This window comes from Balaenoptera borealis, assembly GCF_965194805.1.
Source record: "Balaenoptera borealis genome assembly, chromosome: 7".
Taxonomy (NCBI): Eukaryota; Metazoa; Chordata; class Mammalia; order Artiodactyla; family Balaenopteridae; genus Balaenoptera; species Balaenoptera borealis.
In genome coordinates, this window is record NC_138864.1 from 57,909,899 (window position 1) to 57,935,035 (window position 25,137).

The window sequence follows — 25,137 nt, forward strand, 5'->3', positions numbered from 1 at the left end:
ATTTTCTTTTACACGAAGTTTTTTTTTTTAATATTCTCTTGTAATCATTTTAATACATTAAAATCTGTGGTAAAGTCCTTTTTTTCATTCAGAGTGCTGTTAATGTATGACTTTTCTTTCAATCAGTCTTTCTAGAGTGCTATCAATTTTGTTAATTGTTTCAAAGAACTAAAATTTGACATTTTAATTCGTATATATTGTACGCTTATTTTTATTTCATTGTTTATATTTAAGTCACTCACTTCATGTTTAATTTGTTGCTTTGATTTCCTAATTTCTTGAGTTGTGTGTTTCTATCTGTAATTTTAAACTTTCTTCTATTCTAGTATATACATTTAAAGCTTTACATGTGTTTCTAAATTCAGCTTATACATATTACACTTTTGATATTTCATATTTTCATAATTATTCAGCTCAAAATACTAAATTTACTGTGATTTCTTTGACACATAAGAGATTGTATTTTGAAACCTACAAATATATGAGATTTTCCAATTATCTTTTTATTTCAAATTATACAACCACTTTTTTAAAGTTTTGTTTTATACTTCATCTTTTTATTTTACATCATTGGTAATTTGTTTTATTTTTTAATTTAATTTTATTGTAGTAAGAACACTGAACATGAGATCTAACTACTTAAACAGATTTTTTAAGTGTATAGTACACTATTAAAGACTATAGGTACAATGTTATAGAGCAGTTCTCTAGAGCTTACTCATCTTGCTTGACTGAAACACTATGTCCATTGATTAGTAACTCCCCAATTCTCCCTCTCCTCATCTGCTGAGAACCACCATTCCACTCTTTGATTATTTTATATACCTTATATAAGTGGAATCATACAGTATTTGTCTTTCTGCAACTGGATTATTTCACTTAGCATAATGTCTTCAAGGTTTATCCAAGTTGTTGCATATTGCAGAATTTCCTTCCTTTTAAAGACTGAATACTATTCCATTGTATGTATATACCATTTTCTTATCCATTCATCTGTCAATGAACATTTAGCTGGTGTCCACATCTTGGCTATGGTGAATACGGCTGCAGTATTCATAGTGCTAATATCTCTCTGAGATCCTGATTTTGATTCTTTCGGATAAATACCCAAAAGTGGGACTGCTGGATCACATGGTAGTTCTATATTTAATTTTTTAAGAGCCCTCTATACTGTTTTCCATAGCAGTTGCACCATTTTGTATCCCCACCAACAGAATGCAAGCATTCTAATTTCTCCACGTCCTTGCCAACACTTGTTGTCTTTGGGTTTTGTTTTTTTTTAAATAATCGTCATCCTGATATTCTGACAGATGTGAAGTGATATCTCATTGTGGTTTTGATTTACATTTCCCTGATGATTAGTGATGCTAAGCATTTCTCATATACCTGTTGGCCATTTTTATGTCTTCTTTGGAGAAATGTCTATTTAAGTCCTTAGCCCATTTTAAAATCAGGTTTAGTATATTTTACTACTGAGCTGTTAAGAGTTCCTTATATATTTTGGAGATGAACACCTTATCAGATATATGGTTTGGACATATTATCTCCCATTCCATAGATTGCCTTTTTACTCTGTTGAATGTCTTCTTTGTTGTTCAGAAGCTTTTCAGTTTGATGGCGTCCCACTAGTTTATTCTGTTTTGTTGCCAGTGCTTTTGGTGTCATATCCATGAAATCAATGCTGAGACCAAAGTCATAAAAGTTTACCCTTATTTTTTTTTAAAGGATTTTTATAGTTTGAGGTCTTATGTTAAAGTATTTAACTCCTTACCCATTTATTTTTGTGCATGGTATAAGATAAGGGTCCAGTTTCATTCTTTTACAAGTGGATATCTAGTTTTCCTGATACTATTTGTTCAAGAGATTATCCCTTCTCTATTTTGTATTCTTAGCACTCTTTTGAAGATCAGTTGACCATATATGTGTGGATTTATTTCTGTACTTTCTATTCTGTTCCCTTGGTCTGTATGTCTGTTTTTATGGCAGTACCCTACTGTTTTGATTACTGTAGCTTTGTAATATATTTTGAAATCAAGACATATGATGCTTCCAACTTTGTTCTTCTTTCTCAATATTGCTTTTTTATTTGTGGTCCTTTGTGATTCCATATGAATTTTAGAATTTTTTTTCTATTTCTGTAAAAAATGCTACAGTATTGCGATTTTGATAGGAATTGTAATTGAATCTCTTGATTACTTTGGGTAGTAAGGGCATTTTTACAATATTAAGTCTTCCAATCCATGAACGTGGGATATCTTTCCATTTGTTATAGAATATAGATTCTAGTTTAGTTTCACTATGATGAGAGATTATACTCTGTTTGAAATCCATTAGTTGAAATTTACTGAAACTTGCTTTATACCCCCAAATATGGTCTATTTTTGAAAACTTTACATGTGTCCTTGAAAAGAATGATATTCTGCAGTTACTGGGTAAAGCCTATTATTTATTTCAATTAGGGCAGGTTTATTAAGGTGTTTAAGTCTTATACAAACCCCCCTTTTTTACTGTCTTCTTTCTCTATCAGCTGCTGAAAGAGGTGTCTTAAAGTCTGTCACTATGATTGTGGTATTAACTATTTTTTCCATTTGTTTCATTCAACTTTTGCTTGATATGTTTTGAAGCTGTGTTATTAAAACACAATTTTAAGTTGTTTTATCCTACCAGTTAATAGAATATTTTACCACTATGAAGCATCTTTAACTCTAGTTCTTTTTTTGTCTTAACATCCACTTAAGTGATACTTATACAGCCATGTAAGCTTTCATTCAGTAAGTTAATGTAGTTTAATTTTTTTCTTCATTAAAAATTTTTAAAAATTATTTATTTATTTATTTATTTAACCTTTGGCTGCATTGGGTCATCGTTGCTGTGCATGGGCTTTCTCTAGTTGCGGCAAGTGGGGGCTACTCTTCATTGTGGTGCGCAGGCTTCTCACTGCAGGGGCTTCTCTTGTTGTGGAGCATTGGCTCTAGGCACGTGGGCTTCAGTAGTTGTGGCGCATGGGCTTAGCTGCTCCACGGCATGTGGTATCCTCCCAGGGCATGTGGGATCCTCCCGGACCAGGGATCGAACTTGTGTCCCCTGCATTGGCAGGCGGATTCTTAAGCACTGTGCCACCAGGGAAGTCCCTTTTCTTCATTATTTATATTCAAACTTTATCACTATATCACAGAAAGTGTCCCTTTAAACAGCACTTTTTATTACTATGTGATAATCTTTGCTTTTATTGGTGAACTAAATCCATTTATATGTGTCTTGTGAAATTGCACAAGGTGATTCTAAAATTGTATATGAAAACACAAAGGGGACAAATGTAACCAAGACTGTCTTGAAGAAAAACAAACTGGGAGATTTGTTTTACGAGATATCAAGATTGCTTATAACACTATGTAAGTGAAGACAGTCTGATAATGTCTCAAGGATAGATAATGAGACCTGCAGAAAAGACTAGAGTCTCCATGTATATATGGATAAAGATACAACTGCTGAGCCATAAGGAATGAATGGCCTTTTCAATAAATGGTACTTGATCAACTATATATCCACATTAAAAAAAACTTGACTTCTACATTATGCCATATACATATGCAATTCCTGAAGAACTGCACATCTGAATGTTCAAGTCAAAAATCTTTAAGAAGAGAATAGAGAGAATACTTTCATGATTTTGGGTATACAGAAAGAATATGTAAACAGAACACAAAAAGAACTAATCCCAAAGGAAATGATTGATAAATTGTACTACATTGAAAATTATTTTTATTTATCAAAGGACATGATTAAGACAGTAAAAAGACAGACAAGATATTTCAACATATGAAACCAACAACAGAATCTATAAAGAACTGCTCAGGGCTTCCTTGGTGGCACAGTGGTTAAGAATCCGTTTGCCAATGCAGGGGACAAGGGTTCAAGCCCTGGTCTGGGAAGATCCCACATGCCGCGGAGCAACTAAGCCTGTGCGCCACAACTACTGAGCCTGCGCTCTGGAGCCCATGAGCCACAACTACTGAGTCCACGTGCCACAACTACTGAAGCTCGTGTGCCTAGAGCATATGCTCTACAACAAGAGAAGCCACTGCAATAAGAAGACCGTGCACCACAATGAAGAGTAGCCCCTGCACGCCACAACTAAAGAAAGACTGGGCAGCTACGAAGACCCAGCACAGCCAAAAATAAATAAATAAAATAAATAAATTTATTAAAAAAAAAAAAGAAGAACTGCTCAAATAAGTAAGAAAATGTCCATCTGAAAGTAAACAAAAACTTGAATAGGTGCTTCAAAAATGGTATGTACAAATAATAAATAGATGAAGAGCTGTTTTGGTTAATTAGTATTCTGGAAGAGCAAAGGCATGATGATATACTACTACACACACAACAAAAATGTCTAAAATTTTAAAAGACTGCTAACACCAAGTTTTGGAAGGACACAGAACAATGGAAATAGTCATATGCTGCTGATAGAGTATGGATTGTGACAACCCCTATGGAAAGCAGTTTGGTATTATCTACAAAGATTAAATGCATGCATACCCCATGACCCAGCAATACTACTTTTAGATATATACTCAACAGAAATGTGTGTACAAATGTACCAGAAAACATTTATAAAATGTCTATCACAGTACTGTTCACAACAGCCCCCAAACTAGAAAAATTCCCTCTACTCATTAAAAGTAGAATAGATAAATAAACCATGACATTGTCCTGGAAAGTCTTTTTATGGAATCTAATACTATATAATGATGAAAATGAATAAACTATAGCTTATTGCACAAGTATGGATGAATCTCACAATGTTGAGCAAAAGAAGTTATATATATATAATCATATATATATGTGTATATATATATATATATATATATATATATATATGATTTCATGTATACAAAGCTCAAAAACAGGTAAATTAAAATCTTATGTTAGAAACCAGAAAATTGGTTACTTTCAGAAAAGAGAAAGGAAGTACTGATTGGGAAAGTGTGTATGTTATCTACTGAGGTGCTGACATTATTCTGTTTATTGACCTGGTTGATAGTTATATATGTGTTCTATTTGTGATATTTCGTTGTATTGTACATTCATGTCTAATGCAGTTTTCTGTATGAATATTATATCTTATCATTAAAAGCAGTTTAAAAAGAGAATATGTTTTATGACATAAGGGAATAGGGAAACTAAGTCTGGTTCTTGAGTCCATGCTTTTTCTACTATATTATGGTGCATCTAAGAAAAAAAGTGAGATTATAGGTTTTGCAGCAAGAACAAGTTACATTCTTAGATACAGGCCTCAAATTCACTTATAAAGGTAACTGAAAGTCCCCTATAACATGCAAAGCAACTCAGAAAAAAAATGCAGAAAAGGTTCAGTTGTCAGGATCAAAGATCTTGTGGAACGTTGGAAGAATAAGATGATCAAGACCAAGAGGATAAGAGAAGCAGAGTGCCGTGAAGACCTGACTCTCCGTGCTGATGAACTATTCTGGATTCCCTAGTGAGGAGGGATTGGTGGTTAAAACTCAGCTCTCATTGAAATAATTATCTTAGAGATGCCTGCAATTAGTTGTATATGTTTAATTTGATTGCTTAAGTAAACCTGGATATAATTTTATCCATATTGTGATTCATGAGTCATTCTCAAAATAACCCCTTTTACTCATTTGGAGTCATTAAAATTCTTGACCAAATAGATGGGAAAAAAAAGGAAATCAGAATAGATTCTACTGATAATTAAGTTACTATACTGACAGACTATTGCGATTGTTCAGACTGAGTCTGCCTGCAACCTACCTTCATATAGACAATGGTGATATCACACAGCAATAAAGATACATCTCTGGCCAAGAGAAGTGATATAAACCTAACAAGTCTTATGAGACTATCAGGAGGACCAAGAGGCAAAGGGTACAGTCATGGCCATTCAGCTCACAGGAGATACTGAAGGAATTCCTTTAATAAAATATGAGGGACAGCGGGGCTAGACTCTGAGATTATTACATGGTTATTATTCTATTAGTTGAGTTGTATCCAAAACTACGCCAGCTTAGATAAATGTAGGTTATACAATATATTGGCCAATGAATGGAAGGAGGAAGACTATGAGGAAGTGCCTCTATCCACTATCATATCCAAATAGTATACCACAGTTTCCATGATACTTAACTATGGGAAGTTTGGACATAATGGCATATTTAAGCATCTATGGCAATAACTAGCTAAATAATTAAAAATGAACTTAAAGGTAAAAAGAAGGAGGCACAGTGGTCTATTAGAAAGAGAATAATGAATACAATTAGTTGGATAATTCACACTATCAATATTTTGTTTAAACATTGAGGTAAGAGTGTAAATATGCAATATAATGAGAAAATATTCCAAATCACACAGTTGAGTTAGGAAAATACTATATATATTAAAAGGTGCATGTTAAACTGAATTTTCAATAACATTTAAGAGATGTGCGGTCAGTGCTTTATGTGTAGTTTCCTAATGTAATGTCCATAGTCTAGACATCAATTGTTATAAAAAAGGCTTAATTCATCCTATATGCAAAAAATCTTGTTTCCTTGTCCCTGTTTTGCAAATAAGTTTAAATCTGATAATTATATTTTGTAACTCCTCATGTTTTACTGTCTTTTATTCTTGTTTGTCTTACCCCCATTTGCTTTTTTATTTTCTCTATTTCAGTCTGCTGATATGCATGTTTTAAACTGTTTTTCCTTAATTTTTTTGTTATGTAAAGAGATTTTTACTATACTGTGTTTGAAATATTGACTTTTCTGCTAAGAAGACCTGTTTCATATCATGCAGCAGTGGTACAGTGGTAAATGTTTAACAGCTGACTGTCAAAAAAAATAGCTGTAATTTGTAGCACTTGCTGATTTCCATGGTGTAAATACTCCCACCATAGCCTACTTCAAGCTAACAATGTGATATCACTGAACTCAGATTTGAGCAGAGATACACACACTTAGCACTCACAAGCCATTAAGAGACAGCTCTAACATATCACTAATAGGCTATTATTTTGTTTGTTGATAATCTGGGGGAAATTGTTCCTAACAATTATTTCCTTAATAAACTTTTGTTTTCTTGCATGAGATTGCCTTATTCAAAACGCATACACTGTTTTGTTGTTATTTTACCACAAAGGATGGGACTCATTTGTTCAAGTCTTCTGTATTGTCCACAGGAATTCTAATTCCTTACAGTATTCCATTCCACTGATCCAACCTCATTATTCACTTTTATTCCACTCAAAGTATCCTCTCCTCTGCCACAAACAAACAAGCCCAAAAAAGAGTCATCCACAATTCCAAGAAGTCTTAATGTCTTTATCTATGTATCTCCACTACAAGAGAGAAATTCTTTGCTTTGATTTCAGCTTGTCAAATTATCATTTTTATTCAAGATCAAAGTTAAAAGTTACTTCCTCTATTAAAATATTCCTCCATCCTTACAGTTAAAAATAATGGGTCCTACATTACACTCCCAAAGTACTTTGTTTATATTTCTTTTACTTTCACTTGTATCAGAACTTACGGGTATAAAATTGATGTCCAATAAAAGACTACTGAATGAATAGACAGACAAATGAATATCATAACATGTTTACTTCACCACTGAAAAGAAATGCTTTCTCTCTTTTACTGGTAACCAGAACCCTATGAAGTGTCCAGGTTCCCAGCCCAAATTCCTTTTAACACCTTCTAAAAAGCCTAAAGACAATCAGTACAGAAGATCTGCATGATGGAGTTTTGAGTTATCCAGATAACTTCTAGTTTATTTGGCATTTGCTAAAACAGATAAACAGAAAACTCCACAATCACTTTGGCTCTACTTCTCATAAGCTTTTAAGAAATGCAAATTCATAGGCTATATCTATCAATACAACAGAGAATATCTTCAAATAATATTTTCCAAAACATTTTAACTCTTTAGATCATCCATACACTTTTTCAGAGTGCGGATAGGTTTCAAAGTCTAAGAAAAGACCGTGAAAAACATTATTCTGGATTATCACACATTTTCCCTGTAGTCACTTCTCCCTTTCTCGACTTATGACTTGCAACTATTTAGGAGCTTGTAAGCTTTCCCAGATTCACACCAATTCCCCGATGGAGTCAGGCATACATCATCTAAAGGATGAAAAAGATGGTAAAATGGCTCATCCATTCAAAATCTAATACAAACAAACCCCTGATGAGCAACTCATACAACAACATCTCAACAGTTCACCTCAGTGGTGGTTGTCAACACTTAAGTCAATTCAAGAGATTTTTCAGCACCTTTAGAGCAAAAGTCATCTTGGAAAGATTATAAACATACACAATCACTAAGTGTAGCCACTGTTGCTGAAATCAAGTCAAATAAAAGCAGCTGAGCCTAGTCAACAGGAGATAGCAGTTATTACAAAAAGAGGAGAAATGAGAGAGAGGAAGGCAAGTAGTGAAAGAAAGAGAGAGAGAGAGAGAGAAAGGAGGGAAGGAAGAAAGGCCTAGAAGCCAAACCTTAGTAAGAGTGAGGGAGATCAAGAAAAGACATGCTATAGACTCAAATGTTAAGTGCAGAACCTTCAGTACCAGAGGCTGTAGTATCATCTCAACAGCTTCCATGTCTATGGCAATTTTTTTTTTTCTCTAACAAGCTTAAAACAATCATTTGTTCTGTTTTGACAGGTGGTCTTTTAATGGCCATGTTCTCAACTCACTACTCAAGGCTCTTTGTGCTATATGTACTCTCCTTTCTTTTACCTATCTTAGGTTTTTCAATGTTTTTATTTTAAATTCCATAGGAATGCCAACTGCTTAAGCTTTTCTCACCTCCTAAGAAAATTTCTTTCAGAGGAAGCAACCCAGGGTGCTGCTAATTGGCTTTGCATAACAGTAGGCAAATGTGGCCTTAAAGCAACTGTGACATTGTTTGCCAGCCAGCACAAATGCAGATTACCAAAATCAGTGTCTCTGAGAACCTCACAGATGTTTCTATTACTATAACTAACAAACGATGTGACTATTCACATAGGTATCTCTGATGCTAGTCCAAGCAACCTGATTCTTCACATTTAGATAGTCACTTTAATTTCTTACAATCCTCAAGCTGGAGTTTCTAAGTGCTTCATTAAAGAAGTTCAAAAATATTCATCATACAGTGATTGGACTGATAAATCTACGTCCTGAACTTTGTCAACAAAAAGGAAAAAAATGGACTTCTGGTATATCTTCAAAATCAGTTGCCTCAAGGCATTTCCTGTATCATGCTCAAATTAGTTTTAATCCAATAGTATATTATTTTGACTGACCTTGTGCATATTTCTTAAAAGAATAGTTAAGAGATGTTTTGCTAACTAGATCACTTTCATGATAAAAAAAAAAATTTAAAAAGAAGAAATGCCTATTTTGGGTGTAACACTCAGATAACTTAATTTTTTAAAAAAAATCAAGTTTGTGGTACCCATCTATGTATCTACACTGAGATGCAGAGCCAAGAGTTCCTGCTGATTTTACAATCCCTTTGGGTTATGTAATACATATTATTCTGCTGATAATAAGCCATATGAAGCAGCATTTTGCTGTATTGACATGGCCTGGCCAAGAACAACAAGGAAAAGAAATAGCATTCAAAAAACTGGCAAAATGTTTATGAACTCTAAATCCTCTGCACATGAATAAATACATCTGACAAAGTGCAGAGTCTCTCAAAAAAGCCCTTCTTGACCTTCCTAATTTGAGTTCAATTGCATGTTCAGTGTTGAGAAGCCAGTGTATGTTCTGCCAATGTTTTAAGCTCAAGCTTTACTACATTTTGTTATTTGTAAAAGTGAAATCCCAGATAATAAGTTATAATTGCCCTATTAATCACTTGAAAAGGGAGTTTGGAGGGAAAATGGGATTTGAAATTGCAATAATTGGTATCCTGAAAGACATCCTTTTTTATTTTCTTACCTAGAGCCTACCACGTACTAACTACTATGAAAACGACATGTATGCACTTTTTTTCAATGGTGAGGTACAAGCACTATGCCTTATATATTAGTTTTTCTAAGGGAATGAAACTTAAAACTTCAGTGTAGTGATGCTGTTAGTCATGATGACCTTTGAACTGGAAAAAAATACAGAAAACCAGGCCATGGATTATAAATTATATTGTCAATGAAAGAGAGAAGAACTTTTTGTTTCATAAGTTGTTTCAAGTATTACATTTTCATTTCCTTTTTACAAATGAATTATAATGTACAACACATATGTATTTTTCTTCCATTTTTCATTTAAAAAATCATTCTTTCTCTTAGCTTTGTTTCTCTGTGTATTGATAGTCCTGACACACCAAAATTTACCTTTCAAAGTTCAATATACCAAATCCATCTGTTACCCTTAAAGTATTTTGTGAAAAATCTATATTTTTGCTAATATCCCTAAGATATCTCAATTAAAAAAGAAAGACATAGATTACTTAAATCTCTCTTGTTTAGTTCATAATGAACAAATTTTAGATCATGCTTATGTAATTGAAGACAGCCAATGAAAAGGAACAGGTAGTATTTAGGGTATTATAATAACTAAATCAAATTTACTATAAGACATCCAGATAATTGAAGTTGATTCAATAGTCAATGTAGCCAAAAAAAATCATTTAGTTTATCACTTACTGGAATTTTTAGCATTTATACACACATGTGGGCATGTTTAAGATTGGCCAATGGTACTTTTATCCCTTCCTCTATTTCAAGCCTGGTCTTTCTAAAAACATAGAGAAAAGGCATAGGTCTCAAACTTTAAATTAGGTGACATCCCTCTAATGTCAGTAACTGTTCTATGAAAACAGTGTCTTTGATCTCTAGGTATAGCTCATATAATAAAATGATCAAAGACATCCTAGTCAAATGAGCATACAAGGGAAGGAAGGTACAAAACACATCCATTTTGCTTTTTTAGTAAATTCAGATAAATTAAGAAAAACATGTAACTCCATACAACTGACTTACATCTGTCCTGAAATACAATCATCTTTTAAAGAAAGAGACCACAGGAAAAATTATTCCATCTTCATTGGAAATCCTCCCTTGGAAGAAGGGAGTGGGCCAAGTGCAGAGATTACAAGAGCACAGAGATAGAATCTCATTTGAATGAATGTGTTCAAATAGAGCCAGTGAAATCCATAATCTCTTTTCACATAGTTGGAAAAGTAGTTGGCTTTTGCAACTGGGTAACATTTCTTTCTGGGCAGGTCAATCATCCATGGAGCCACAATCCACAACATACTGTGATTTTCTGCACATCTGGTGTAAGCCTCTGCATGCAAATATTAAAACCAGTCTACTTCCTTAAAATGTTTCTATATTTAAAATGAAATAAGTAATTTGAGAATATAGGTGAATATGCAAAATATGTTATCTGGTAGGCAAATAGAACAGCCCAACATTAACTGATAAGGTAGAAGTAGTATTCATTTTTTGCACTCCCTTATTTCAATGAAAAACAAAAAAAACAAAAAATAAAACCTCAACATTCTGTTTGATGTTATTTGTTCATAGGAATCTCAGAAATATTCTAATATTTAGAAAATCTTAGACACCATGACCTATGTGTGATATGAATTAGCAGTCCACTAATAACAACATTAATCACCAGATAGTTACATCCTTTGAGTTACTGTGCTGTCTAATATTACACAACAGAGTAAAGACTTGAGCAGTGCTCAAGTTTTCTGTCTCATATTTTCCTTCAAATTAAAAATGTACATATTTACTTAAATAAATATAGCACAATAATCATATTGAAGCATCATAGGTTTGTAAGATAATGATGACAATAAAACTTATGTGTTCAGTGTGCAGAAGAAAATATACTTTTTCCCCTTCATAAATACTACAGGTGAAAACATGAGTTACTTTTAAAGAACAGTATGAATTATAGATTTTTAAAATGATTTTGTATATGTTTATTTTATAAGCAAAGTAATATTTTGAGTTTGTGAAAAAAGGCAAAATATATAAAGTAGCTGTAACATTCTGTACATTCACTATAAAAATAAATGAACTGATATGATAATATTAATGAATGCATATAAACTTTGAAATATTTGTTGAATTGCAATTAATTTGTCCAAAAGCTTTCCATGGTCTGGAAGTGAACCTAATGGTAATTTGACCTGAAGTCTTCTCCAGAGTAGTCAGAAAAATATGTTGCAATTTAGTTATGTGATGTGAAAGAAAAAACAATGACCTTTGGCAATGTAAATTCAAGTTCAGGTCTTGGATCTACTGCATTCTGGCTGCATGACTTTGAATGGATTTCTCAAACCTCTTTGAGACTCACTATCACCATCTGTAAGATGGAAATAGTATGTATCTCTCAGCCTAAAGAATTTACAAATGGTGACTGAAAAGAAGAGTTTATAAATATTTTTAAGACTCCAGACCAAGATGGTGACACAGGAGGCTCTTGAATTTTCTTCCTCCCATGGATGCACTGAATTGGTATAGCTACAAACAGAGCAATTCCCTTGAAAGAAACTAGCTGAGTGACTACTACACATTGAGCAAATGAGAAAATACCCATATCAAAATGGGTGGGAAATTCTTAGATACACGTTTGCCATGAACACTCATTTCCCAGCTTCTCCCTGAGGAGTGAAGGGTTTGGACTATACATCTAGCACCCCAACTTTTAAGGCTCCCACCAGAAGAATGGGCTCCCAAAACACTTAGCTCTGAAAGCCAACAGGGCTTGGTTTCTTGAGTCCCATAGGACCATAGCAAACAAAGAAGAAGTTCTTAAGTATGTGAGCACTTACTATCAATACTATAGCTATCCTCCCAAGGATCAGTGCAGAGGGAGCAGGCAAAAATGCTCATCTCCCAGTCTTTCTCTGCAAGGGATTTGACTACATACTTTATAAGCTGCTGCCTGAGGGGTCTGGCTTCTAATTAGTTCACATCAAGATGCTGACTGTGATTCTCCCCAGAGCATTCAATAGCTGGTGGGCACTTCTCCTGCCTTCTTCTTCTGGTTCCCTTCAACAATAAAACCAAGTCACCAAGTGTCTCCATGGAAGGAGCTTGTTCACATATCTAGCACCACAAGTTTTATGGTTGCGACCTGAAGGATGCGACCCCAAATCACCTAGCTCTGAGAGCTAATAGAGCATGTGTTTATTAGTCCCATAGGACTGTAGCAAACAAAGAAGTAAGTTTTAAATGGGCACAGGAGTACCCCTCATGTCAACACACCCGAGCTCAGTGTAGAAGGAAAGGCAAAAATTCCCATCTCACAGTTTCTCTTTGGAAGGGGTTTGACTGCATACTTTCCACCCAGCTTCTAATAAGCCTACTTCTAGGTGCTGACTGTGATTCTTGCCTTATGGACACTAATAGGTCTGGGCACACCCTCAACTACTGGGAGCCACTAACAACAAAGACTGTGGCTTGGACAATCACAGAGGTTTGAGAGGTAACCAGGAGCTTGGGCTGCGCTGATAGACAAAGTTCATCTCCTAATGAGACCAGTCTATCAAGGCTGGGAGAGGTGGATGTTTTTATAATGTGCAGAAACCAATAAAGAAAGTCAAGGAAAGTGAAGAAACAGGGGAATATATTCCAAACAAAAGAAGATAAATCTCCAGAAACTAACCTTAGTGAAATGGAGGTAAGTGATTTACCCCACAGAGTATTCAAAATAACAGTCCTAAATATGGTCACCAAGGTCAGGGAGGAATGCATGAACAAAGTGAGAATTTCAACAAAGAGAAAGAAAATATTAAAAAATACCAAGCAGAAATCACAGAACTTTAGAATACAATAAGTGAACTGAAAAATTCAATAAAGGAGTTTAACAGCAGACTAGATCAAATAAAAGAAAATATCAGGGGGCTCAGACAAGGCAGTGAAACTCATCAAATCAAAGCAGCAAAAGAAAAAAGAATGAAAAACAATGAAGATAGCTTAAAGGACTTAATGAACACCATTAAGCAGACCACCATACACATTTTAGGTGTCCCAGAAGGAAAAGAGAGAGAAAGGGGCAGAAAGTGTATTTGAATTAATAGCGGCTAAAAACTATCCTAACCTGGGGAAAGAAACAGACATCCAGATCCAGGAAGCCCAAAGAATACCAAATAAGATGGATCTAAAGAGACACACACCAAGGTATATTATAATTAAATTGTCAAAGTTAAAGACAAAGAGAATCTCAAAAGCAGCAAGAGAAAAAAGCAACTTGTTACATATAGGGGAATCTCATTAAGATTATGAGTGGATTTTTCAACAGAAAACTTGCAGACCATAAGCGAATGGGATAATATATTCAAAGTGTAGTTAGAAAAAACTGCCAACCAAGAATACTTCACCCAGCAAAGCTGTCCTTAAGAATTCAAGGAGAGATAAAGTTTTGAAGACAAACAAAAGCTAAAGGGTTCATCACCAGTAGATTTGCTTTACAAAATATGTTAAAGGGAGTTCTTCAAGCTGAACTAAAGGATGCTAACTAGTAACATGAAAACATGAAAGTATATAAAACTCACTGGTAAAGTATATATATATTATATATACATATATACACACACACACACACACACGTATGTATATACATACATGTATATATATACATACATGTATATATATTTTTATAATTAAATTCAGAATACTCATATTGTAATGGTGGTGGGTAAATCACTTATAACTCTAGTGTAAAGGTTAAAAGACTGAAGTATTAAAAATAATCCATAACTATAATAATTTTTAATGATTACACAATATAAAAAAATGTATATTTTGACATCAAAAACATAAATTGTGGGAGGAAAGTATAAAAATGTAGAGCTTTTCTAAGCATTAAAAATTAAGATGTTATTGGCTTAAAATATTATACACTATTAAAACTATAAGAAGTTTTATGTAAGCCTAATGGTAACCACAAAGCAAAAACCTATAGTAGATATGCAAAAGATAAAGAGAAGGGAATCAAAACATACCACTACACAAAATCATCAATTCACAAATGGAAGACAGCAAGAGAGGAAAAACAGAACTATGAAACAGCCAGGAAACAACAAGATGGCAACAGTAAGCCCATATATATCAATAACTTCTTTAAATTTAATGGACTAAATTCTCCAGTCAAAAGATATAGAGTTGCTGAATGATTAAAAAAACAAGGCTGAACTACATGCTGTCTACAACAGAATCACTTCAGGTTTAAGGACACACAGGCTGAAAAGTGAAGGGATGGAAAATATATGCCATGCCAATGGAAACAAAAAGCAGGGCAGGTATACTTATATCAGAAAAAATAATCTTTAACCCCCAAACTGTAATACAAGACAAAGAAGATCATTATAAAATGATAAAGGGGTCAATTCACCAAGAGGATATAACACAACGGATAGCTTAGATAGAAAATCAATAAGGAAACACTGGACTTAAACTACATTAGATGGCATAGACCTAACAGATGTATACAGATCATTCCATCCAACAGCAGCAGAATATACATTCTTCTTAAGCACACATGGAACATTCTCCTGGAGAGATAACACATTAGGCCACAAAACCAGTCTTAGCAAATATTAAAAGACTGAAATCATTACAATTATTTTTTCTGACCACAATAGCATGAAACTAGAAATCAATTACAAGAAAACACTGGAAAATTCACAAATAGATAGTAATTTAACAACATGCTACTGAACAATCAATATGTCAAAGAAGAAATCAAAAGAAATAAATCTTGAGACACATGAGAATGGAAACACAAAATACCAAAACGTATGGCATGCAGCAAAAGCCATTCTAAGAGAGAAGTTTATAGTGATAAATGCTTACATTAAGAAAAAAGAAAGATCTCAACTAAACAACCTAACTTTACACCTCGAGAGACTAAAAAGTGAAGAATAAACTAAGGCCAAATTAGTAGAAAGAAGGAAACAACAAAGATCGGAGTGGAAATAAATAAAATAGAGATTAAAAAGACAATAGAAAAAATCAATAAAACTAAGCTTGTTTTATGAAAAGATAAACAAAATTGATAAACTTTTACCTAGACTAAGAAAAAATGAGAAAAGCCTCAATTAATAATGAATGAGGAGACATTACAATTCATAACAGAAATAAAAGGGAACGTAAGAAACTACTATGCCAACAAATTAAATAACTTAGAAGAAATGGATAAACTTCTAGAAACAAAAAACGCATCAAGATTGAATAACGAAGAAATAGAAAATCTGAACAAACAAATTACTAGTAAGGAGATTGAATTAGTAATCAAAAACCTCCCAACCAAGAAAAGTCCAGAATCAGATGGCTTCACTGGTGAATTCCATCAAATATTAAAGAAGAAGTAATACCAATCTTTCTCAGACTCATCCAAAAAATGAAGAGGAGGTAAGATGTCCAAACTCATTTTTGGAGGTCAGCATTTCCTTGATAACAAAGCCGGTAAAGAACACTACAAGGAAAGAAATTACAGGCCAATATCCCTGATGAACAGAGATCAAATATCCTCAACAAAATACTAGCAAACTGAATTCAACAGTACATTAAAAGGATCATATGCCATGATTAAGTGGGGTTTATTCCTGGGATGCAAGGGTAGTTCATCATCTGTAAATAAATAAATGCAATAAGCTACATCAACAAAATGAAGGATAAAGATTATATAACCATCTTAATAGATGCAGACAAAGCATTTGACAAAATTCAACATCCTTTCATGAAAAAAACTCTCAATAAATTTGGTATAGAAGGAAGGTACCTCAACATAATAAGTCCCGTATATGAGAAACTCACAGCTAACATCATACTCAATGTTGAAAAGCTGAAAACTTTTCCTCTAAGATTAGAAACAAGATAAGGATACCCACTCCTGTCACTGTTATTCAAGATAGTAGTGTAAGTAAATACTATCTAAAGCAATCAGGCAAGAAAAAGAAATAAAAGGCATCCAAATCAGAAAACAAGAAGTAAAACTGTTACTATTACAGATGACATGATACATATAGAAAACCCTAAAGATGCCACCAAAAAGCTGTTAAAACTAAATGAATTCAGCAAAGTTGCAGGATAAAAAAATCAACACAGAAAAATCAGTCGTGATTCTGTACACTAACAATGAACTATCTGAAAAAGAAATAAAGAAAACAAAATCTCATTTACAATGGCATCAAAAACAAACTACTCAGGAATAAATTTATCCAAGGAAGTGAGAGATCTATACACAAAAATCTTTAAAACACTGATAAAGGAAATTGAAGACACAAATAAATGGAAAGATATCCTAGGTTCATGGAACAGGAAGGTTAATATAATTAAAATGTCCATAATACCCAAGGTGAGCTATAAATTCAATGCAATACTTACCAAAAGGCATTTTTCACAGCAATAGAAAAAAAATCCTAAAACTCATATGAAACCACAAAAGAACCCCAAATAGCCAATGCAATCTTGAGAAGGAAGAATAATGCTGGAGTTATCACATTTCCTGATTTCAAACTATATTACAAGTAATCAACACAGTATGATCTTGTCATTAAAAACAGACATATACATTAATAGAGCAGAAGAGAGATCCCAGAAATAAACCCATTAATTAATCTTCAGGAAAGGAACCAGGAATATACAATGGGGAAAAAATAGTCTCTTCAATAAATGGTGTTGGTAAAACTGGATAGCCATATGCAAAAAATGAAACTGGATCCCTATCTTATACACAAAAATCAATTCAAAATTGATTAAAGACGTAAATGTAAGACTTGAAATCATAAAACTCTTAGAAGAAAACATAGGGGGTAAGTTCCTTGACATCACTGTTGGCAATGGTTATTTGGATTTGAGAACAAAAGAAAAGACAACAAAAGCAAAAATAAACAAGTGGGACTACCTCAAAGTAAAAAGCTTCTGCACAGCAATGGTAATCATCAATAAAATGAAAAGGCAACCCATGGAATGGGAAAAAATATTTACCACATATCCAATAAGCGGTTAGTACCCAAAATATACAAGGAATTCATACAACTCAATAGCAAAACAAACAAACAAGCAAAACCAAATACCACAATTCAAAATGGGCAAAGGACCTGAATATGTGTTTTTCCAAAGAAGACATACAAATGGCCAACATGTACACGAAAAGGTATTCAACATCATTAATGATCAGGAAAATGCAAATCAAACCATAATGAGATACTTCCTCACATATTGTTAGGACGTGTATTATCAAAAAGGGAAGAGATAAATGCTGGTAAGGATGTTGGGAAGAGGGAACCCTTGTGCATTCTTGGTAGTATAGTCACTGTGGAAAAGAGTAGGAGGTCCCTCAAGAAATTAAAAATAGAACTACCATATGACCCAGGAATCTCACTTCTGGGTAAATAGCCAAAGGAAATGAAATCACTATTTCATTATCTCAAAGAGATATCTGAACTGCCAAATTTATTGCAGCACTATTCACAACAGTCAAGGTTTGGAAACAATGTAGGTGTCCATCCACAGATGAATGGATAAAGAGAATGTAATACACACACACCCACATACACAGACACAATGGAATATTTTGCAATCTTAAAAAAAAAATGAAATTCTGTCTTTTGTGACAACATGGATGAACATGGAAGGTATTATGCCAAGTGAAATAAGCCAGACAGAGAAAAAAAAAAAAAAACTACATGGTATCACTTATGTAGAACCAAAAACAAACAAACAAAATAGTTGAACTCATAGAAACAGAGGGTAGAATGGTGGTTGCCAGGAGCTGGGTGGTGGGGGGAATAAGGACAGGTTGGTAAAAGTTTTTAAACTTTCACTTATACGATGAATAAGGCTTGAGGATGTAATGTATAACACGGTGAATATAACTGATAATACTGTCTTGTATAATTAAATTTTCTAAGAGAGTGGAACTTAAGTATTTTCATCAAAAAACAAAGTAACTATGTGAGGTGATGAATGTGTTAAATGAACTCAATGGAGGGAATCATTTCACAATGTATATGCATATCAAATCATAACTGTATATGTTAGATATATGCATTATAATTTTATTTGCCAATTATACCTTAATGAAGCTGAAAAAATATTTTTCAAAAGCTTTTTTCCCCCTGAACTGACATAATCCTACAGAAAATATTAAGAGAACTTTTCTTTGAGTTATTTCTTTTTCAGTGTTTCAATGCTCATAAGCCAGATCAATATACAAACCATTTCCACCCAAGGGTTATCTTTACTTCTTTATTGAGGTCTGCCAATAACCTGATCGAGGGGAGTACTATATGGATTCCATAACTGGGCAAAAGTTATAGCGTATAACATGAGAACATGTAAACTTTTCTTACCTAAGGCTTGCCTTCTTCCTTAAAATTGTAAGAGCTACATTGTGTTTTCTGAGTTCATGTGATTTTAAAAAAGACAAAAAATATGCATGCATACATTCCTGGTCCTTTACCCCTACTCTTTTGTACTTTTATTTTTTTACCTCATTTCCTAGAAGGGCATTTACACAGGCTTCTGACGCATCGCAGATGGCTGTAAGATCATGTCCTCCTTCTAGAGCCAACACCACATGTCCATCAGCCAGTGTCATCAGTTGCTTCGTCAAATGACCAAAGCCTAACATAATGCAAACAGAACATTTCAAAGTATAAATTAAAAGTTAACTGACCACTAGAATCTAATATTGATTGAGCATTTATTCTGCATATGTCCTTTCTCAGCACTTCCCATGTGCTAACTTGTTTAATACTCACAATAACTTGATAAATTAGGTCCTATTAGTATCTCTATTTAACAAATGAGGGCACCAAAACCCAAGATCCCACAGCTAAGAAGTATCACAACTAAGATTTGCAACAGTCGTTTTGGTTCTTCACCAGTGCACATTACTGCCTTTCACAACACATTCTGTGTGTACCTGGATGAAAAACTTGAATAGTGTTTGGCTGTTAATAAGGTAAACAATTCCATTTGCTTAATATTTCTTTCCTGTTTCCATCATCTGCCTTCATTATAAAAGGAAGTTTTCTATATATCACCTCAAAGTACTTAACTATCACATTAGATTTTACAGACATTCTTTTACTATGAAATAGTTGATAAATGCAAAAAATAATATCTATTTATGTTATAAAGTATAATACGACAAACACCTGATCACTCACCTTCCAATTTAAGGAAAATACTTTTGAAGCCCCCTGTATGCTTCTCTCTAATAACATAATTCCTCCTCACTATGGGAAATCAGGATCCTGAGTTTATGTTTATAACTCCTTTGCTTTCCATTGTTAATTTGCTTATTTTGGAACTTTACAAAAATAGTTTTATACTTCTGCACCTTGCTCTTTTCACACATTTTGTTAGCTCATCTCTGTTGATACATGTAGCTACAGTTCTATGCTGTCTAGTAGGCCATTTAACGAGTATAGAAGAATTTATTTACCCATTCTCCTGTTGACAAATATTTAGGTTTTGTGTTATTACAAAAAATGCCCCTATGGGACTTCCCTCGAGGTCCAGTGGTTAGGACTCTGTGCTTTCACTGCCGTGAGCCCGGGGTTCCATCCCTGGTCAGGGGAACTAAGATCCCACAAGCCGTGTAGTGCGGCCAAAAAAAAAAAATGCCCCATGAACATTCTTATACCAGTCTTCTGGTGTACATGTGCAAGAGCAGAGTGAAATTGTCATGACTTAAAACCTGCTAAATAATACCAGATCATTTCCAAAGGACTATTATCAATCCCCACTCTGAGAAGCAGTATATATTGGAATTCCAGTTTAGTCACATCCTTGCCACTATTTGGTATGATTTGCCAACTGGGTGGATGAATGATAGCATCTTACTGTGGTTTCATTCAGTATAAGGAGGAACCTTTCTATTTCTACTCCAAATTAGAGTTTTTATTATAAACAGATGTTGAATTTAATTATTTTACTATACCAAATGAGATGGTTTTTCTCCTATAATTTCATACTGTTGTGAGTTACATTAATATTTCAAATATTTAGCCATCATTGAATTTATGAAATAAAATAAGTTTGGTTGTGATATATTATCTTTTTTATACAAAGCTGGATTTGTTTGACTAATGCTTTGTTTAGAATTTTTTTTCACCTATGTTTATGAAAGGGGTTAATCTATAAATTTCCATTCTTTTATTGACCATGTTGAATTTTATTATGGTCAGACCCTCTTTTTTCTATTATTTGACCCTAGAATGTTGGGTAGAAATCTTCTGTAAAACCATTTGACACTTGTGTTTTCTTTGAGGAAGATTTTTATCTATTGAGAATTTCTTTAGGGATTAGAGGACTATTTGTGTTTTCAATATCTTCCTAAGTTATATTTTTCTAGAAATTTCTATCTTTTGTGTTCAAATTTATTCAGTAAAGTTATTTATTACCTTTATTATCATATGTTGGAACTCCAATTAGATGTAGTCATTGTTACTGTATCCTCAACATCTCTGAAGTTTTCTTTCATATTTTCTTTCTGTCCTGCATTATGTGTACTTTTGTTTCAGATCTATCTTCCAGACTTTCTCTCTCCAGATGTATCTATTCCGCTATTTATACTTCTACAGATATTTTCATTTCAGTGATTACATTGTTCAATTCTAGATGTTCTATTTGGTTATACTTCATAACTTCCTAGTCATTTTTATATTTTCTTACTTTTGTTTCATGTTTTTATTTCTTTCTTTTATTTCTTTAGACATTATTTTATTTTCTGTATCTGCTATTTGAAGTCTTTATGGCTTAGTTTTACTATTTTTTGTTTCTGATGATTCAGCCTCATGATGTCTTAATTCTCCTTTGTTTTTTGAATTTTTTTGAGCTCATATTAATCAGAACTTTATATGTGAGAAAGCTTGGAAGCCTGAGTTGAATGTGATACTTATCTTTGAAACTTGAGTTGAGTGTGATTTTGTTTGCTTCTGCTGGATGGCTGAAACATTACCAACCAAGATCAATTTTAAATTCTTAGACTCAAGGCTGTTTTTTTTTTTTTTTTTAATGCACAGATAATATAAATATGGACCCCAAAACTTGATTACAAATTGACATAGAAAAAAAATATAGTTTTTTTTTTTTCCCCTTTCCATTCCCTGTGAAATTCTCTCTACTGATAGCCATAGCTAAGATCAATTTGTTGTTTTATTCAGCAGTATTTCCTTTTCTCCTATTTATCCTTTTCTTTAGTGTTGGCCCTTTGACATTCCCCTTTTTATTCTGGTCTCCAGTCAAAACCCTTCCCTTCATAGACCCAAAGCTTCGACTCCCCTTTCTAGTATGCAGTAGTCTATTAATGTTCAAGCTTTCGCCAACTGAACACTTTGGGATAGCCCAGGGTGGCCAACAGCTATAGTATTTGCTCACTTTTCTTCATCTTTTTGGAAGTCATCCATAAATTTAAAAGAGTAGTCTTGATATTTTCATATAGGAGTATTTCAGGATGTGCAGTCACTCATATTGCCAAATGTAAATGTCTCTCAATTAATATTTTAAAAATTTTAACATTTCATCAACCTGCTCAGTTTCAGGCACTACTCAAAAAAAAGGATAAATGAAAATATATAAAACCATGCGTTCGGGCTTCCCTGGTGGCGCAGTGGTTGAGAATCTGCCTGCCAATGCAGGGGACATGGGTTCGAGCCCTGGTCCCGGAAAATCCCACATATGTGCCGCGGAGCAACTAAGCCCATGCGCCACAACTACTGAGCCTGTGCTCTAGAGCCCGCGAGCCACAACTACTGAGCCCACGTGCCACAACTACTGAAACCTGCGTGCCTAGAGCCCGTGCTCTTCAACAAGAGAAGCCACGACAATGAGAAGCCCGCACACTGCAACGTAGAGCGGCCCCCACTTGCTGCAACTAGAGATAGCCCACACACAGCAATGAAGACTGAACACAGCCAAAAACAAAAACAAATAAATAAATAAATTTATTAAAAAAAAAAAAAAGAGTAGTCTTGATATTTTCATATAGGAGTATTTCAGGATATGCAGTCACTCATATTGCCAAATGTAAATGTCTCTCAATTAATATTTAAAAAATTTTAACATTTCATCAACCTGCTCAATTTCAGGTACTACTAAAAAAAAAGGATAAATGAAAATATATAAAACCATGTGTTCGGGCTTCCCTGGTGGTGCAGTGGTTGAGAATCTGCCTGCCAATGCAGGGGACAAAGGTTCGAGCCCTGGTCTGGGAAGATCCCACATGCCACAGAGCAACTAGGCCCGTGAGCCACAACTACTGAGCCTGCGCGTCTGGAGCTTGTGCTCCGCAACAAGAGAGCCCGCGACAGTGAGAGGCCCGTGCACCGCGATGAAGAGTGGCCCCCGCTCGCCCCAACTAGAGAAAGCCCTCGCACAGAAACGAAGACCCAACACAGCCAAAAATAAATAAATTAGTTAATTAATTTTTTAAAAAAAAACTATGTGTTCAATATGGCATTTCATTTTTTTAATAGGCTTTAAGAACATGCAGGACATAAACATTTAATTTTTAAAACAATTATATTTTTAAAGCAGTTAACAGATGTGTTGCTACAGCATAACACATCTGGACTGGGCTCCCAGATCCTCAGATGCTCAGCGGCCCAAAAGTTCCTGAATCGACTTGTTGAAAACAAGTGGCCAAGATTGTGGAGTAGGAAGACCCTGAGCTCACCTTCTCCCATGGGCACACAGAAATTACAACTATTTACAGAGCATGTATTGAGGAGAAAGAGTAGAAGGATATCAGAAAAGATCTACAACTAAAGATATAAAGAAGGAACCACAATGAGATGGGTAGGAAGGGCAAAGATGTAGTATAGTCAAGACCCATATTCCTAGGTGGACACCCACAGACAGGAGGATAATTACAATTACAGAGGTTCTCCCCAAGGAGCGAGGGGTCCAAGCCCCACATCGAGCTCTCCAGCCTGGGGGTCCTGCACTGGGAAGCCAAGATCCCAGAAAGTTTGGCTCTGAAGGGCAGTGGGGCTTACTTTGGGGAGAGCCAGAAGGCTGTGGGAAATAGACTCCACTCTTTTTTTATTAATTAATTAATTAATTAATTTTAGGCTGCATTGGGTCTTCGTTGCTGCGCGTGGGCTTTCTCTAGTTGCGGCGAGCGGGGGCTATTCTTCTTTGTGGTGCGCGGGCTTCTCATTGCGGTGGCTTCTCTTGTTGCGGAGCACGGGCTCTAGGCGCGCAGGCTTCAGTAGTTATGGCTCGCGTGCTCAGTAACTGTGGCTCACGGGCTTAGTTGCTCCTCGGCACGTGGGATCTTCCCGAACCAGGGCTCGAACCCATGTCCCCTGCATTGGCAGGCGGATTCTTATCCACTGCGCCACCAGGGAAGTCCCTAGACTCCACTCTTAAAGGCACACACAAAATCTTACACTCTCCAGGACCCAGGGCAGAAACAGTAATTTGAAAGGAGCCTGAGTCAGACACACCTGCTGATCCTGGAGTAACAAAAGGGAGAAACCTACAAACAAGAATACTTTACCCAGCAAGGCTTTCATTCAGATTTGATGGAGAGATCAAAAGTTTTACAGACAAGGAGAAGCTAAAAGAATTCAGCACCACCAAACCAGCTTTACAAGAAATGTTAAAAGGACTTCTCTATGTGAAAAAGAAAGGGCCATAACTAGAAATATGAAAATTATGAAAAGAAAAGTTTCATTGGTAAAGGCAAATATATAGAAAAGGTAGTAAATTAGCCACGTATAACGCTAGTAGGAAAGTTTAAAGACCAAAGAAGTAAAATCATCTATATCCACAATAAGTACTTAAGGGATGCACAAAACAAAAAGATGTAAAATATTATGTCAAAAACAGTAAATGTGGGAAGGGGAGTTAAAATTCAGGGTTGTTAAAATGTGTTTGAACTTAAGAGGTCAGCAACTTAAAATAATCATATTTATATTTAGATTGCTATATATAAACCTCATGGTAACCACAAACCAAAAATCTACAATAGACACGCACACAAAAAAGAGAAAGGAATTCAAACATAATTCTAAAGATAGTCTTTTGGCTTTAAAAGACACATGAGACCCAATGCACTCAACAGATATATAAAGAAAAAGATATCAGGCTTGTGGTTATCAGAGGTGGGGTTTGGGGGGAGGGGGAATTGCATGAAGGCAGTC

General features: G+C 34.5%; 1 protein-coding gene across 1 annotated transcript in view; it reads right to left on the minus strand.

The window, feature by feature from the left end:
• HDAC9 (histone deacetylase 9) overlaps window positions 1-25,137 on the minus strand; it is a 999,956-nt gene that overhangs the window by 58,889 nt on the left and 915,930 nt on the right. The window contains exon 24 of the mRNA XM_082398347.1: window positions 19,470-19,603. Within this exon, the coding sequence (XP_082254473.1) occupies window positions 19,470-19,603 (134 nt within the window). The remainder of the gene's footprint in view (window positions 1-19,469; window positions 19,604-25,137) is intronic.